This window comes from Bos javanicus, chromosome 3 (genome assembly GCF_032452875.1).
Source record: "Bos javanicus breed banteng chromosome 3, ARS-OSU_banteng_1.0, whole genome shotgun sequence".
Classification (NCBI taxonomy): Eukaryota; Metazoa; Chordata; class Mammalia; order Artiodactyla; family Bovidae; genus Bos; species Bos javanicus.
In genome coordinates, this window is record NC_083870.1 from 82,142,687 (window position 1) to 82,157,900 (window position 15,214).

General features: G+C 42.8%; 1 protein-coding gene and 1 non-coding gene across 3 annotated transcripts in view; one reads left to right on the forward strand and one right to left on the reverse strand.

Annotated features, from left to right (window-relative positions):
- The window catches only part of PGM1 (phosphoglucomutase 1), a 67,577-nt gene that overhangs the window by 19,753 nt on the left and 32,610 nt on the right, over nt 1–15,214 (reverse strand). For both annotated transcript variants that reach the window (XM_061411728.1, XM_061411727.1), the window contains exons 2-7: nt 12,866–13,028; nt 12,374–12,520; nt 10,766–10,891; nt 6,326–6,516; nt 4,506–4,660; nt 915–1,030 (exon numbers count right to left, since the gene is read on the reverse strand). In XM_061411728.1, coding sequence (XP_061267712.1) covers nt 915–1,030; nt 4,506–4,660; nt 6,326–6,516; nt 10,766–10,891; nt 12,374–12,520; nt 12,866–13,028 — 898 coding nt within the window. The remainder of the gene's footprint in view (nt 1–914; nt 1,031–4,505; nt 4,661–6,325; nt 6,517–10,765; nt 10,892–12,373; nt 12,521–12,865; nt 13,029–15,214) is intronic.
- TRNAC-ACA (transfer RNA cysteine (anticodon ACA)) lies at nt 5,038–5,110 on the forward strand. Its single transcript has one exon. It is a non-coding gene; the product is annotated as a tRNA-Cys (tRNA).

Sequence of the window (15,214 nt, forward strand, 5' to 3'; positions counted from 1 at the left end):
ATATTGGGTAGAGGCAATAGGAGGAGAGGAAATATGGCCACTGAAGTACTTTGCAACCTGGCTGCTGGAGACCACCCTGGGGAAAGGGCCACAGGCCTGAATGAATGTTTAGAAAAGAGAGAGACTGATGTAGGATGGGGTCATTGGGAAGGTCATGGAAGTGGGACTTCAAGTCCGTACTGGAAAGGCATAGAAAAGGAGGGAAAGCATGTGTTGTATGGCAGAAACCAATACATTGAAAGCAATTACCCTTTAATTAAAATAAATTAAACTTTTAAAAACTTACAAAGAAGAAGGGAGAACATGGAAAGTGGGGTCTAAGGATCGTGGGACATCCCCTAAGCATACCATGTTCTACTCTTTCATTGCATCACAATTTACATATAGAGCTTCATGGCCAATTTCTTGATTACCTAGCAACTCAGTTCCACCCTAATGGTCTCCCTCCACATAACCTTAATAAATTACAACCTGTTGCTACAGAAAACATATGCCTATTAAAGAAGAAGATTTAACACTGTGGTGAAAACGTCTCTTAAATAAAAACGAAAAACTGACTCACTCCACCATATTTCTTCCTAGAAATAAAAACATTTATAAAGGTTTCCTTGACCACTAACGGGAGAAAAATGTGTTTATCATTCTGTTTAATCCCCACAGACTCAATGGCCACGCTGCCCAAACTTCCTGCCTTGGTAGATGTGATCCTCCGAAAGTAAAATTAACCTTTCCCGGTGGAACGTGCTCGCTGCTTTTTCAAATGTGTACACTCCATCAGGGTTGTTATAAATAAGCTGTATCTTGATTTAGGACATATCAGCTACCGTTGCTATTTCAGTGCTGCTTTAGCAGTCTAAGCTTTCACTGCAAGTAGCATTTACAGGGAAAAAAACAGCTCAAGGCTGCATACTTACCAGTCCCGAAGCTCTCCTCCCCACAAAGGGACAGTTTGCTTGCATCCATCAGATTCCCAAAAAACTTCCAGCCAGTTGGGGTCTCATACAAAGCGATCTTTGAAGCATTAGCCACCCTTCAAAGGCATGAAATCAAAGTTACATCACAGCAGGACTGCTAGGGTAGCCATGTGAGGGATGGAAAATAGCAACCGTTATTGTAATCAAGGGTTCCCACTTAGCATTGCTCAGAGGTACACATAATTCTAAGATTGGTGGAAAATCGTATGAAAAAACTCGTGCACAATGGGCTATTATATGTGGAGTCAGAGGAGGGGGAGCAGAGTACGAAGAAAGAATTAATTCAGGTCACTGAATTTAATATTTTAGAAGAAGTAACAGTGGCAAAATGGACAAAACTGTTTGGGGGGCTATTTAAACCCATGTGTTTTGGATACAGACAGCATTTATAACCATTCCATAATGAACAAAACAATGATGTTTCGATGCACCTATAATTACAGAGCCAGAAGATATTGGATCTGGAAGATCAGTATTTCACAGAGAAAGAAACAGGACCCAGAATGTTACGTGACTCAGTCCAAGGTCACACAGCCAGGATGACCACTGCCTGCGATCCGGTCAGTGCTCCTTTCATTCCCTGGAAGGCCCGGAGAGGACAGGGCCCAGGGGCTCCCGTCAGCTCTAGCTGCATCCACACCAATCCGTGGTCCCCTGTCCCCTGCAACACATCTTTTACTTCTCCCTAAATTATCCTTAGTCTATCTGAAACTTTTGAGGGACTCTTTTTTTAGATTCCTTTCCCTTTGAACAGGAAAAGTTACCTACATTTCATTCACCTTTTTAGTGAGATTTGCTTCCCAAAATGCTTATCACTAGCAAAACAATATCATATTTCAATTCTAATATTTGAGGAAAATTAAATTATGATTTTTAAAACTATGAAAATAAAATAAAGTTTCTTTCTGGGTAATGAAGTATTTTCCATTGTGATTCTATATGTGGATTATCACATATAATCCACATAAATTGGAATTAGACTATTTTTGGATTACGCAGAAGCTATTTCAGGACCTGATCAGTCTAATGGACAATAGTGTGGCCACAAACCAGCTCACAGCTTTGGAGGGAGGATGTGGAGGCAGAAGGACCAGGGTCTAATTCTAGCTCTGATGTAGCTGTGGAGTCCTGGGAACGGCTGCTAACTACTCTTCTGGCTGACAGATGAATGGATAAAGAATATGTGGTACAAATACCATATAAATGGAATATTGCTGCTGCTAAGTCACTTCAGTCGTGTCCGACTCTGTGCGACCCCATAGACAGCCCACCAGGCTCCATCCCTGGGATTCTCCAGGCAAGAACACTGGAGTGGATTGCCATTTCCTTCTCCAATGCATGAAAGTGAAAAGTGAAAGTGAAGTTGCTCAGTCGAGTCTGACTCTTAGTGACCCCATGGACTGCAGCCCACCAGGCTCCTCCATCCATGGGATTTTTCAGGCAAGAGTACTGGAGTGGGGTGCCATTGCCTTCTCCGATATAGACACTACTATATATAAAATAGATAACTCATAAGGACTTACTGTATAGTACAGAGAATTCTCCTTAATACTCTGTGATGACCTTTATGAGAAAAGAATCTAAAAAAGACTGGCTATATCTAATTATAGCTGATTCACTTTGCTGTAAAGCAGAAACTAACACAATAATGTAAATCAACTATACTCCAAAACAAGTAAAAAAATAAAATAAGGACTGCTATGAGGATCAATTGAGACAGTGGATGTAAAAAAAAAACAGTGTCAACTACAAATTACTATATGATATTAGTCATTACTTTCTTAGCTGAAGTGAAGTCAGCACTAGTTCTATAACACACACACACACACACACACACACACACACACACACACCAGAAAACTACTGCACTGCACATCCCAGTGTTTGGGAGCAAAGGTTCTGGGTTCAAATCCTGCTCTATCATTTACTAGCTGGGTGACCTTCGGCAAATTATTTAACTTCTTTTTCCTTTTGTTTTCCCATCTGTAAAGAGGAGTTAAATACAGTATTTACTTCATGGAGCCAATCTGAGAATTAAATGACTTAAAATATATGCTTAGTGTCTAGCATAAGGTAATGTTTAGTGAGCAATAGTTATAAGAACCAAGTACATACATTCTTCTTCCTCCCTAGCCTCAGCCTTTCACTTGTTCTTTACCCATTCATCCAGGAACTATTTATTGGACACCTAACATGATGTTATGACCAACCTAGATAGCATATTCAAAAGCAGAGACATTACTTTGCCAACAAAGGTTCGTCTAGTCAAGACTATGGTTTTTCCTGTGGTCATGTATGGATGTGAGAGTTGGACTGTGAAGAAGGCTGAGCACTGAAGAATTGATGCTTTTGAACTGTGGTGTTGGAGAAGACTCTTGAGAGTCCCTTGGACTGCAAGGAGATCCAACCAGTCCATTCTGAAGGAGATCAGCCCTGGGATTTCTTTGGAAGGAATGATGCTAACGCTGAAACTCCAGTACTTTGGCCACCTCATGTGAAGAGTTGACTCATTGGAAAAGACTCTGATGCTAGGAGGGATTAGGGGCAAGAGGAGAAGGGGACGACAGAGGATGAGATGGCTGGATGGCATCACTGACTCGATGGACGTGAGTCTGAGTGAACTCTGGGAGTTGGTGATGGACAGGGAGGCCTGGCATGCTGCGATTCATGGGGTCACAAAGAGTCGGACACGACTGAGCGACTGATCTGATCTGAACATGATGTAGTCAACATCTCTGCTTTATGCTCATTTATGACTTCCATTTTTCAGATGTTTTAAATGTGATCTCATAAGCTAACCTAAAGCCTTTTCAAATGAGATTATATACAATAAATAAACAAGCAAGTCAAAGATACCAACTGTTTACTGTCACTGGGTCCCTTGTTTCTCCAAAACTGAATGTATTTTTTAAACTATTTTAGCTTTATGTTTATTCAGATTTTGAATAAATGAACATTTATTATGCTTGTGTGTATGGGCATCTGATGGGGGCTGGATGGGGAACATTTTTTTGAAAGTTCTGTTGAAATACTGATCTTACATCAGTCTTTCATCCCTACTCTGTGCACACTGCCCAGAGAAAATGAGTCTCTAGAATGATGTCTTGACTACAGCAGAAGTGCCATCCATTCATTTATTCATTAACATTCAATCATTCATTTTTTAAAATGAGGCATGTGTGTGTGTGTGTGTGTGTGTGTGTGTACCAGGCACACCATGATCAGTAAGAGTTTAGCACAGTGACAAGGACGTTCTTTTCTCTGTATTAGTTTCAAGTTCAACAGGGCAGATAGTCAAGTAAACAGAGTATCAGCACACAGCGTGAGAAGAGCCAGGATGGGAGAGACGCAGAGTGCTAAAGCAGCACAGTGGGGCACATCCGATCCAGAAAAAAGGACACCATTCCTTCATAAAGAAAACCCTTAGATAACACACTATGTATGCATCAGATGTCTGAACTGAAAGGGGAGGAAGGGTGCTCCCGGCGCTATGAGGGCCTGCTTGGGAAGCAAGGGAGTGGAGGGACCTACCGGTCCAGGGCACCACTGGTGGGCATGCTGCGTGCGAAGCCACGGACCCCGGTTTGCTGGAAGTATGGAATGCTGAAGATGTTGGCAGCAATGACAGCCACAGAGTCTGAAGGGTTCACGAAGAACCCGTGCTTGCCCAGAATCATGTTCCGATCCTTTGGGAGAAGGGGGATTCAAAGAGAGATCTTTTAATCAAAGTGCTGAAGAAACCAAACGATCTTACATGGAGGTTTTGTAAAATTTAAAGCTGATACATTTATTCATACTGGGTTCTAGACACTGGACTTTATTCCTAATTGATCTGTACAGTACCGCTGGGCCAATGGCACCTCCGTGCCGAAGAGCTAAAACTGTTTTGAGTTAAAGCACAAACTCCTTCCAGGCTGAATTCTCTGTTCTCCCTCCAGAGGCCAGCTGAATGTAACCTCCCTGACCTTCTCCAAACTCTGGAACCAAACACCTCTCTTCTCTCCCAGAAGAGAGCAGAGATCACAGTGAGAGGAAATGTGGGCTCTTTAAAGCTTGCTAGGCTTCCCTGATGGCTCAGATGGTAAAGCATCTGCCTACAATGCAGGAGACCCGGGTTCGATCCCTGGGTCAGGAAGATCCTCTGGAGAAGGAAATGGCACCCCACTCCAGTAGTCTTGCCTGGAAAATCCCATGGACGGAGGAGCCTGGTAGGCTACAGTTCGTGGGGTTGCAATGAGTCGGACACGACTGAGCGACTTCACTTTCACTTTCAGGTCTACCAGGCATTCTCCAAGGAAAAAGCAGATTTCCTCAAGGAAAGCCTCCTAAATCTTGGCACCTCCATTTGGTGCAGGACCCAACAAAATATGGTGTCACCTCACTGTTCTCCTGGTGCCTGATACACAGGAAGTACTCAAGTAACTGAGAGTAAAGAGGAAACCCAGGATGCACTGCAACAGAAAGACGCACTGAAAATAATGTCTGCTTGTTCATTTGTTTAGTGACTGAGTCGTGTCTGACTCTTTTGAGACACCATGGACTGTAGCCCACCAGGCTCCTCTGTCCGTGGGATTTTCCAGGCAAGAATACTGGAGTGGGTTGCCATTCCCTTCTCCAGGGAATCTTCCCTACTCAGGGATCGAACCTGCATCTCCTACACTGGCAGGTGGATTCTTTACCAACTGAGCCACCAGGTAATGTCCCAACCTCTGCTATTTCCCAAATATTAATATTCCCCAAATATTAATATTGGAAAACCTATTTTATAGGAAACAATGAATTCCAGCTGATGTTAAAGAACAATAGCAACCACCAAAATATATTTTTAAGCAAGTAAATATGTGTAGTGTTTACTATCTCTAAGAAACTGTCCCTCCTTGTCTGTTACATATTCACCAGTGCAAATAAAAGAGCATGTTTATTTCAAATATTAACTGTAGCTAAAGAATAAACTGTTAATTCTCTCATTATAGTTTCATCTTTCAGCTAATGTGATGAATAGATGGGTATATCATATGGCCAAAACCCTTTCCAGAGATTGAAGAAGGATCCAGCTGCTGGCTAAGAGCAAAAATCTACCTAAGGATGGAGATCGAGAACCCAGTCAGCTCATGGAGCATCAGTCATGACATGATAACCAGGCCCCAATCACCCTGCCCTCCTCAGCAAACACTAGACACATGGTTCCACTTCAAGTCATCCTGTCAAGAGGGTCTTCTAATAATTGAGCCCTGACTCCAGGTGCAGTGAGGGAGCTTGACTGCACTCCAGGCTGCAGGGCCTGCTTTCCCCCCATTTAGCACATTAGGCCTGGCCTGCATCAGAGTTCACTTAAATGCATTTTTACCCACCCCATCTCCATCAAAGGCAGCCCCAAAATCATGCTCTCCTGTCTTCATGGTCTCCACCAGGTCAGCTGCGTAGGTGAGGTTGGGGTCAGGGTGGTGGCCTCCAAAGTCCTCCAGGGGAACGCAGTTCACTGCCGAGTTCGCAGGGGCGCCGAGTTCTTCACAGAGGATTTTTTTCACATATGGTCCCACGACTATGCAGAGCATGAAATGAAGAACCAGAAATGAAACTGATTACAGAAGGTGAGGACTGGGGACTAGGTAGAGGCAATCTAGGGAAAATGGCACAAACCGCAGAGAGTCTGGAGTAGAAAGTTCTACAAGTAGGAATAATGAGGGATTAGGAAAGAGTGGGAGAAGGGGAGGAAGCGAAGCTTTATGAAGATCCTGCTACACAGGTGCTTCTTAAACATTTCCTCAGTCCTTCAAAAAGGCCCATGAGGTGCTACAACTTAGCGCTTTAAGAACCTGGACTCTGGAATCAGAGTGTCTGGGTTCAGATCTCAGCTGTCAATTATTGGCTGTACCATTTTGGGGGAAGTTATTTAAGCTATTTAATATCTCTGCTGTGCTTCCATATATTCCAACTGCAAAATGAGGATAATAATAGTAAAGCTACCTTTATAGGGTAGATGTGAGAATTAAATGAGTTAATAGATATGAGGCACCGAGAACAAGCAACAGCCCATATTTTATAAAGGCTTGTGTATTACTATTACCACCTCCAATTTATGATAAGAAAACTGAGGTTCTGAGGGGAGGCTATTTGCCCAAACTTACATAGATGGTAGGAGTGAGAGCTAGGATTCAGAGTCCTAATCTTTCTCCTCTATCAAGCTATCCAACAAGCTGATTAAAAGGATACAGACAAACAAAAACATAGTAACAACACACAACAGGGCAAACCCGTCACATACTTCACAGTGACACTTAGTGCTACGATCAAGAACGTTCATCTCTAAATGCTTTCAACCAAGGAAGGTTCCAATATATGCGGCAGAGGTCAGGACAATATAGAATACGTGTCTCCCACTGGGGGCATGATAAGGAGGCTACTGACACACCCCAGAATTTGGACAAGGCAGTCAGAGCTATGAGGGGGCATAGAAACTGAGACTCTTGAGGAACAACTGAAAGGCTTGCAGAAAGAAGTCAGCTTGGAGACCAGCTTCTCCTAGGAAATACACCATCATAAGCCCCATACTCGAGCCAGCCAAGGCTTTTGCTCATTCCCCTAATGTGACATCTCCTTTTCATCTTTTATGCATTGGCATATCACTGGAGTTTCCACCACCTTACATCCTTCTTTCATAAAAGCTTGAGTTGGTTGCCACTTCTTCCAGAAAACCTCTTTTGATACCTTCAAACTGCGCCTTCCTCCACACCCCAAGGAGAATACTTGAAATTTTATCTAACCCTCATTTTGCTGGCCTGGAAGTGGTTGGTTTCTTACCCACTTCATCTCCTCAAGCATCACAAGCTCTTTGAAGGAAGTGTCTACAGAATCCCTGACTACACCCACACCCCCAAGCATACACGTAGTAGCTACTCAATGCATGGCTGCTGAATGTTTTGAAAAGTCAGAATGGCCTTTGTCTGAATAAAGGAGGCCCATTCTGTGAGATCTCTTCAAGAAAATCAGAGATACCAAAGGAATATTTCATGCAAAAATGGGCTCGATAAAGGACAGAAATGGTATGGACCTAACAGAAGCAGAAGATATTAAGAAGAGATGGCAAGAATACACAGAAGAACTGTACAAAAAAGATCTTCACGACACAGATAATCACGGTGGTGTGATCACTCACCTAGAGCCAGACATCCTGGAATGTGAAGTCAAGTGGGCCTTAGAAAGCATCACTACGAACAAAGCTAGTGGAGGTGATGGAATTCCAGTTGAGCTATTTCAAATCCTGAAAGATGATGCTGTGAAAGTGCTGCACTCAATATGCCAGCAAATTTGGAAAACTCAGCAGTGGCCACAGGACTGGAAAAGGTCAGTTTTCATTCCAATCCCAAAGAAAGGCAATGCCAAAGAATGCTCAAACTACCACACAATTGCACTCATCTCACACACTAGTAAAGTAATGCTCAAAATTCTCCAAGCCAGGGTTCAGCAATATGTGAACCGTGAACTTCCTGATGTTCAAGCTGGTTTTAGAAAAGGCAGAGGAACCAGAGATCAAATTGCCAACATCTGCTGGATCACGGAAAAAGCAAGAGCGTTTCAGAAAAACATCTATTTCTGCTTTATTGACTATGCCAAAGCATTTGACTTGTGTGGATCACAATAAACTGTGGAAAATTCTGAAATAGATGGGAATACCAGACCACCTGATCTGCCTCTTGAGAAATTTGTATTCAGGTCAGGAAGCAACAGTTAAAACTGGACATGGAACAACAGACTGGTTCCAAATAGGAAAAGGAGTATGTCAAGGCTGTATACTGTCACCCTGTTTATTTAACTTATATACAGAGTACATCATGAGAAACGCTGGACTGGAAGAAACACAAGCTGGAATCAAGATTGCCGGGAGAAATATCAATAACCTCAGATATGCAGATGACACCACCCTTATGGCAGAAAGTGAAGAGGAACTAAAAAGCCTCTTGATGAAAGTTAAAGTGGAGAGTGAAAAAGTTGGCTTAAAGCTCAACATTCAGAAATGAAGATCATGGCATCCGGTCCCACCACTTCATGAGAAATAGATGGGGAAACAGTAGAAACAGTATCAGACTTTATTTTTCTGGGCTCCAAAATCACTATAGATGGTGACTGCAGCCATGAAATTAAAAGATGCTTGCTCCTTGGAAGGAAAGTTATGACCAACCTAGATAGCATATTCAAAAGTAGAGACATTATTTGCCAACAAAGGTTCGTCTAGTCAGGCTATGTTTTTCCCTGTGGTCATGTATGGATGTGAGAGTTGGACTGTCAAGAAGGCTGAGCGTCGAAGAATTGATGCTTTTAAACTGTGGTGTTGGAGAAGACTCTTGAGAGTCCCTTGGACTGCAAGGCGATCCAACGAGTCCATTCTGAAGGAGATCAGCCCTGGGATTTCATTGGAAGGAATGATGCTAAAACTGAAACTCCAGTACTTTGGCCACCTCATGCGAAGAATTGACTATTGGAAAAGACTCTGATGCTGGGAGGGATTGGGGGCAAGAGGAGAAGGGGACGACAGAGGATGAGATGGGTGGATGGCATCACTGACTCGATGGATGTGAGTCTGAGTGAACTCCGGGAGTTGGTGATGGACAGGAAGGCCTGGCGTGCTGCAATTCATGGGGTCGCAAAGAGTTGGACATGACTGAGCGACTGATCTGATCTGATTCTATGAGATTCCAGAGGCAAGTTAGGACCCAAGGGAAGAAGTTCCAGAGACAGACCATTTCAGGCCACCAGGAGAAGTTTTCTAACAGATTTTGCAGTGTAATAGAAGGACCTGGACAGGATCATAGGAACGGTTCAAGCACAGGCAGAAAGTCTTCCCCAACTAGGCAGGCAGATAGATTCCAGCACCAGGGAAAATCGTTGCCACTCAAAGATTCTAAAATTCTAGGGACATCCCTGGTGGCCCAGTGGTTAAGAACTCACCTTCCAATGCAGGGGACGTGGGTTTGGTCCCTGGTCAAGGAACCAGGATCCCACATGTGGCGGGGCAACTATGCCCACGTGCCATAACTACTGAGCCCGCACACCTCAACTAGAGAGCCTCCCACCACGACTAGAGAGAAACCTGTGTGCCACAAGGAACGTCCCGATGTGCTGCAAGTAAGACCTGATGCAGCCAACAATAAGAAGCAAATAAATATATTTTTAAGAAAAAGATCCTAAACTTCCAAATTATTACAAAACAAATAGACAAGCCAAGGGCTCAGGAGTTCCCATATTCCTACATCAAGAGAACCTCACGGCTCTGATTCGGTGACGGCTGCCACCTCTACTGATCTGGCCACAAAACCCACAGAGGAAGAAGAGGGAGAGACATACATCCTGTTGCTCCTGACTTGAACCCTCAGCGTGCTCTGGTCAGCTTCTAAGAAAAGGCGCGTGTGGGAACAGGAAACTGGGGTGTGGGGCTCAGGAGCACATTTATCAGATCTAGCAAACCATGGCTCCCCCTGGGAATAGATGGGGGTGTTCAGGAAGAATCCAAGGCATCTTCTGAGGGGGAGGGAGAGTCCACAAAAATAGCTGCATGTTACTCAAAACCTGCTGCTTAATGTGGAAACACTGACCGTCACACTACCTTACCATGAGGAATTTTTGCTGCCTACAGTTAGATTTTATCTGTGAATATTACTCTGAAATGATTGGAAAGTAATGGTGTAAACGCTGCCAGAGACAGCCTTAAGAAAAGGCTTGTTAAGGCATCATGATACACAAAGTTGAGAGCTGCTTCATAGCTTTGAGAGAAAAGAAGAGAAAGGGCTCCATACCTCCATGCATGGCGTCTATACGGATCTTTAGTCGGTTTGGACCAGAAAGCAGTTCTTTCAGCGCGTTAAAATCAAAGATGTTTCTCAGCATCGTAGCATAAGCTTCCACCGAATCCACAATTTCCACTGTGAGAACAAGCAACATTAAAAGATGGAGGAACTAAACACTTTTTGAAATATTATCCTCTGAAATGATTATATGGCTGTAAACATGCAATTGCTACCTTAAAAGGACATTTATGGAGCAGCTCCAATGTGCCAGGGCTGTTACATGATCTCTTATTCAAAACTAACACAAATTTCCTGAGCAGTAAATGTTATCAGTTCTATTTTATAGACGAGCAAGTTCAACTTCTGAAAGATTAAGTAACTTGCCCACACAGCTGGGATGTGGCACACTGAGGAATTTTGACAGAGGTTTGTCTGATGGTAAACTGCTCTACTGCCATGTTGATTCATCTCCAGGAAGTATATTTTAGTGTCAAAAAATAACAGAAAAGGTAACACCTACTTTACTTTTTCCAGGCCCATTGCCATTAAGACTTAATGGTAAAAAGCAGAGAAAAAAATTTTTTAATGAATCACTTTTTACATGCACTGCTAAAGGAATAAAACAAACATAAGAACTAAGTCTTGTTGAATTTTCAGGGGTCTGAACATTTTCAAAACATGAAATGTTTAAGAAATTCTCTACTGGTATTTTCTAAACCCTAATAATGTCTTCAAGATATACCAAAGCACCCCTTCCTCTTCCTTGGGATGCAATTGTCTGTCCTTCTGGGTAGGTTCAAACACAAAATGCATCCCACAAACTTGCAGTCCAGATGAAAGAATACACGTGAGAGCAAAGTCCAAACACAAGTCATGCTGCTAACCATCTCATCCTTGTTGTATTAATATGAATAACTTTGTAAACATGTATTTCATCCATTATCATTATACATTATCATTCAACAATAAAATGTTTACCACAGCTGCTATACAGTGAGTTTAAATTTAGCCCCCAAAATGGTCTAAGTTGATTTTACTGAAAATGAAGTCAAGGGCCAGGCTTTGGAATCTCTCACACCTGTATTTGAACCCTAGTTTGCCACTCACTGGCTATGTGCATTCACACCTGCATTTGAACCCTGGTTTACCACTCACCAACGATGTGACCCTGAGTCTGTTCCTTAAGTTCTCTCTGCCTTTGTTTTCTCATCTGGAAAAAGCGAATAGTAACAGTGCTGCCCTCACAGGGCTAATGTAAGAATCCAATGAGATAATGCATCTGAAGAGCCTGGCACATAATAAAAGCTCAATAAAAGACAGCTATGAACATGATGTCACAGGTCTTCTCGTCAAGGCTGTATGTTTCATAGGTATGAAAACTGAAGCTGAGAGATTTAGAATTGACTCACCCAAGGTCCCTCAGCTCATCCCCAGCAGAGCCCAGACAGCCCAGGTCTCTAGACCCCCAGACCCAATTCCAGACCTGCTAATTTATGCATGCAATGCTTGGTGACCACAATCTTTCCAGAGATAAAGACCCACTTTATTAAAACCTTGAAAGGCAAATCCTTCAAGTTGGAGCTAGAAGTGGGCAAGAGAGGAGGAGAGTGAACATGCCTGTGAAGGGTTTGAACTTGTTTTCCAGGTCAAACTGCTGCTTTCCCAGAACCCCAAGGTCTACATGCAGGTCAGGGCAAATTGCATATTCTTCGATGGTCTTGCTGATTTGGAAAATTTTATCAGTTATTGCTTCCGGGGCAGGACCTGGAAACCGAACAGCAAAGAGTAGGTCATTTTGTATAGCTGACATGGAAATACAAAGAACACAAAGCTCATCAACTAATTCCTCTTCACTAGTGCATCTGCCATGCCATCATGCAAGCAGCAAAGTATCAGAATTTTCTAAAAGAAAATATGTTAATGATCATTCATGCAGAGCATCTCATATTCAGGTATGGCAAAATGAGAAGCATCTCATTTTCACCAAAAGGAAACAAAAAGCTCTCTTGCTAAGGATGAGAACCAGAATCCTGACCTTCCAAGGCCTAGGTTATGGGTTTGTCCTAAAGAACATAACATTGGCTGTACTTAAAATGACAGCAAACTCACCTCCATTGGAAATATTGAACTTGATTCCAAAATCTCCATTGGGTCCTCCTGGGTTGTGGCTGGCTGTCAGAATGATCCCACCGATGGCTTTGATCTTTCTAATGATGCATGATACAGCAGGCGTGGAGAGGATTCCATTCTGTCCAATAACCAAGCGACCAATCTAGAAGAAAGCCAGAATACACACTTTAACATCAATAAATCCAGAGCCACCGCACAGTGACGCCAGAACAGCTAGATGGACAAAGAAATATTCTACTGGACCCAAAATGATGCCCTTTAATGAACGTCTAACAGCTTGGGTTATTAGTATTATTATATTGAAGTATTTTATAGTTGCTGTTGAGTAATACTATTATTGAAATAGAATCAGCATTGCTGAACAAAAGCCATTTCTTCAGATAGTTTTGGGGGACTTTATAGTGTATGATCTGGGAGTGCTATAAGGTTGTGGCAAGAAAAGAAAACAGGGCCTTTCCAGATTGGGTTCATAATTTGGATACCTTATAAATCTGTGGGAAAACCCACATTTTTATCCACTTCAATCATACTTTCAATCCAAATTGGAAAAGAGACTATAAATTTGACTAGTTAAAGGAATTCTAACCCAAAGAGGAGGCTTTTGTAAACTAAAATATCTAAAAAAGTAAAAGGGGCAAACTTTGTATGAAGAAATATTATAAAATGTATCTCACAAATTTATTGCCATTCAAGCTTGGATTTTTCTTTAATTGGAGTATAACTGCTTCCCAATGCTGTGTTAGTTTCTGCTGTACAATGAAGTGAATCAGCTCTATGCATACATATACCCCCTCTCTCTTGGAGCTCCCCTCACCATCCCACCCCTCTAGGTCATCGCAGGGCACTGAGCTGAGCTCCCTGAGCAGCTTCCCACTAGCTCTTTCACACATGGTAGTGTATACATGTCACACCTAACACACTGGGTTCCTCAAAGCAGAACACACCTATCCACACTAGGGTGTACCTGGGCTTCCTCCTGGGCCTGAGGCAGGGAATGCTGGGAGTGTTACTGGGTAAACCAGCCAGGACCACCTACATGAAGGAGCTACAGGCTGGTTCTTAACTCACCTGCCCATATCTTTCACAGACGGTATCTATAAGCACAGCTCCTTACTGAAATGATTGTAATTTATATCTGTTTCAACATGTTGCAAGTCGGAAAAGAAGAGAATTCCGTCAGTACCTCTGACTAGAAATGTGATTGCTTCATGAAAAGATTTTAAAAAAGAGGAGTTTGTGCCCTTCTTCCACCCTCCCCTCTGAAGACACAGGGACGTATTTAAGTTTTCCAGTTGCTATTTCTTCTTGCCCCACCCAAGATAAATGCAGTTGAAGAAATGACTTGATGGTGGAAGATGCATTTCTAATACTGAACGTGCCAATAAGATACCTGGATTCCCGGGGGAGGTTTTTCTGGGATTGTTAGCTTTGTCACTTTCCTGTAGGTCACTAACAGCTTGACTGGCTTATAATTAAACCTCTCCATTATCAACCACCTCCCAGGAAGCAGCCGCTTCATTCCAGGCCCCTTTTGGCTCTTGGATGTCTATCCCTGAACAATTTCTGTTATTCTAATATATTTCTTATGTCCTGCCTCCCTCAGGAAGTGGTAACTCCCTGACTCAATACAGTGGAAATGGTAACATCTCACGCTTCTGGCAGTTTCTGGGTGCTGTTCTGATGAAAACTGCTCTGTGGTTGAGCGGTTCCATAATTTTGATGAGAGGAGCTTAGAGATGGCAATTTAAGCAGCCACAGTGACTGGTGGAGTAATATGAAAACTGTGTTTGTGCATCAAGCACACTGACTTCTACTTCGATCCTGTATGTGCTTAACATAGAAGGGGAAGCTAATAAATGAATATTAAGCCACACCACACAGGTCACCCCATAATTCTACCATTCCTTATGGTGAAATCTGCACTCAGTAATGGTCCAAGACTGAGAGGTTTATACCAGGAAGTAACAGTAAGAAAATCAGGAGAAGCAAGGGAAGCCCATGGTAGGTTCTTTCTCTTGAGCCCAAGAATAGGAATAGCTGACCTTCCCGAGCAGATTCTTTCCCATGAATCTTGCTCAAGAACATTCATCTTCAACTTGGTATTTGGGAGATATTACTCTATTGTCCTCCTCCCCTTAAGGATGTCTGGAGCACTGTTAAGCTCCTGACTCAATCTCCCCTGCCTCTCTCCCACCTGCACCTCCTTTGCTCTATCTCACTGAATCTATCTGACCTACCAGGCGCACCTAGTTCAGCTTTCTAGACCATAGTTCTAACTGTGTTCCTTCCCTGTTCAAAAACCTTCCCTATACCATATGATCCAGAAGG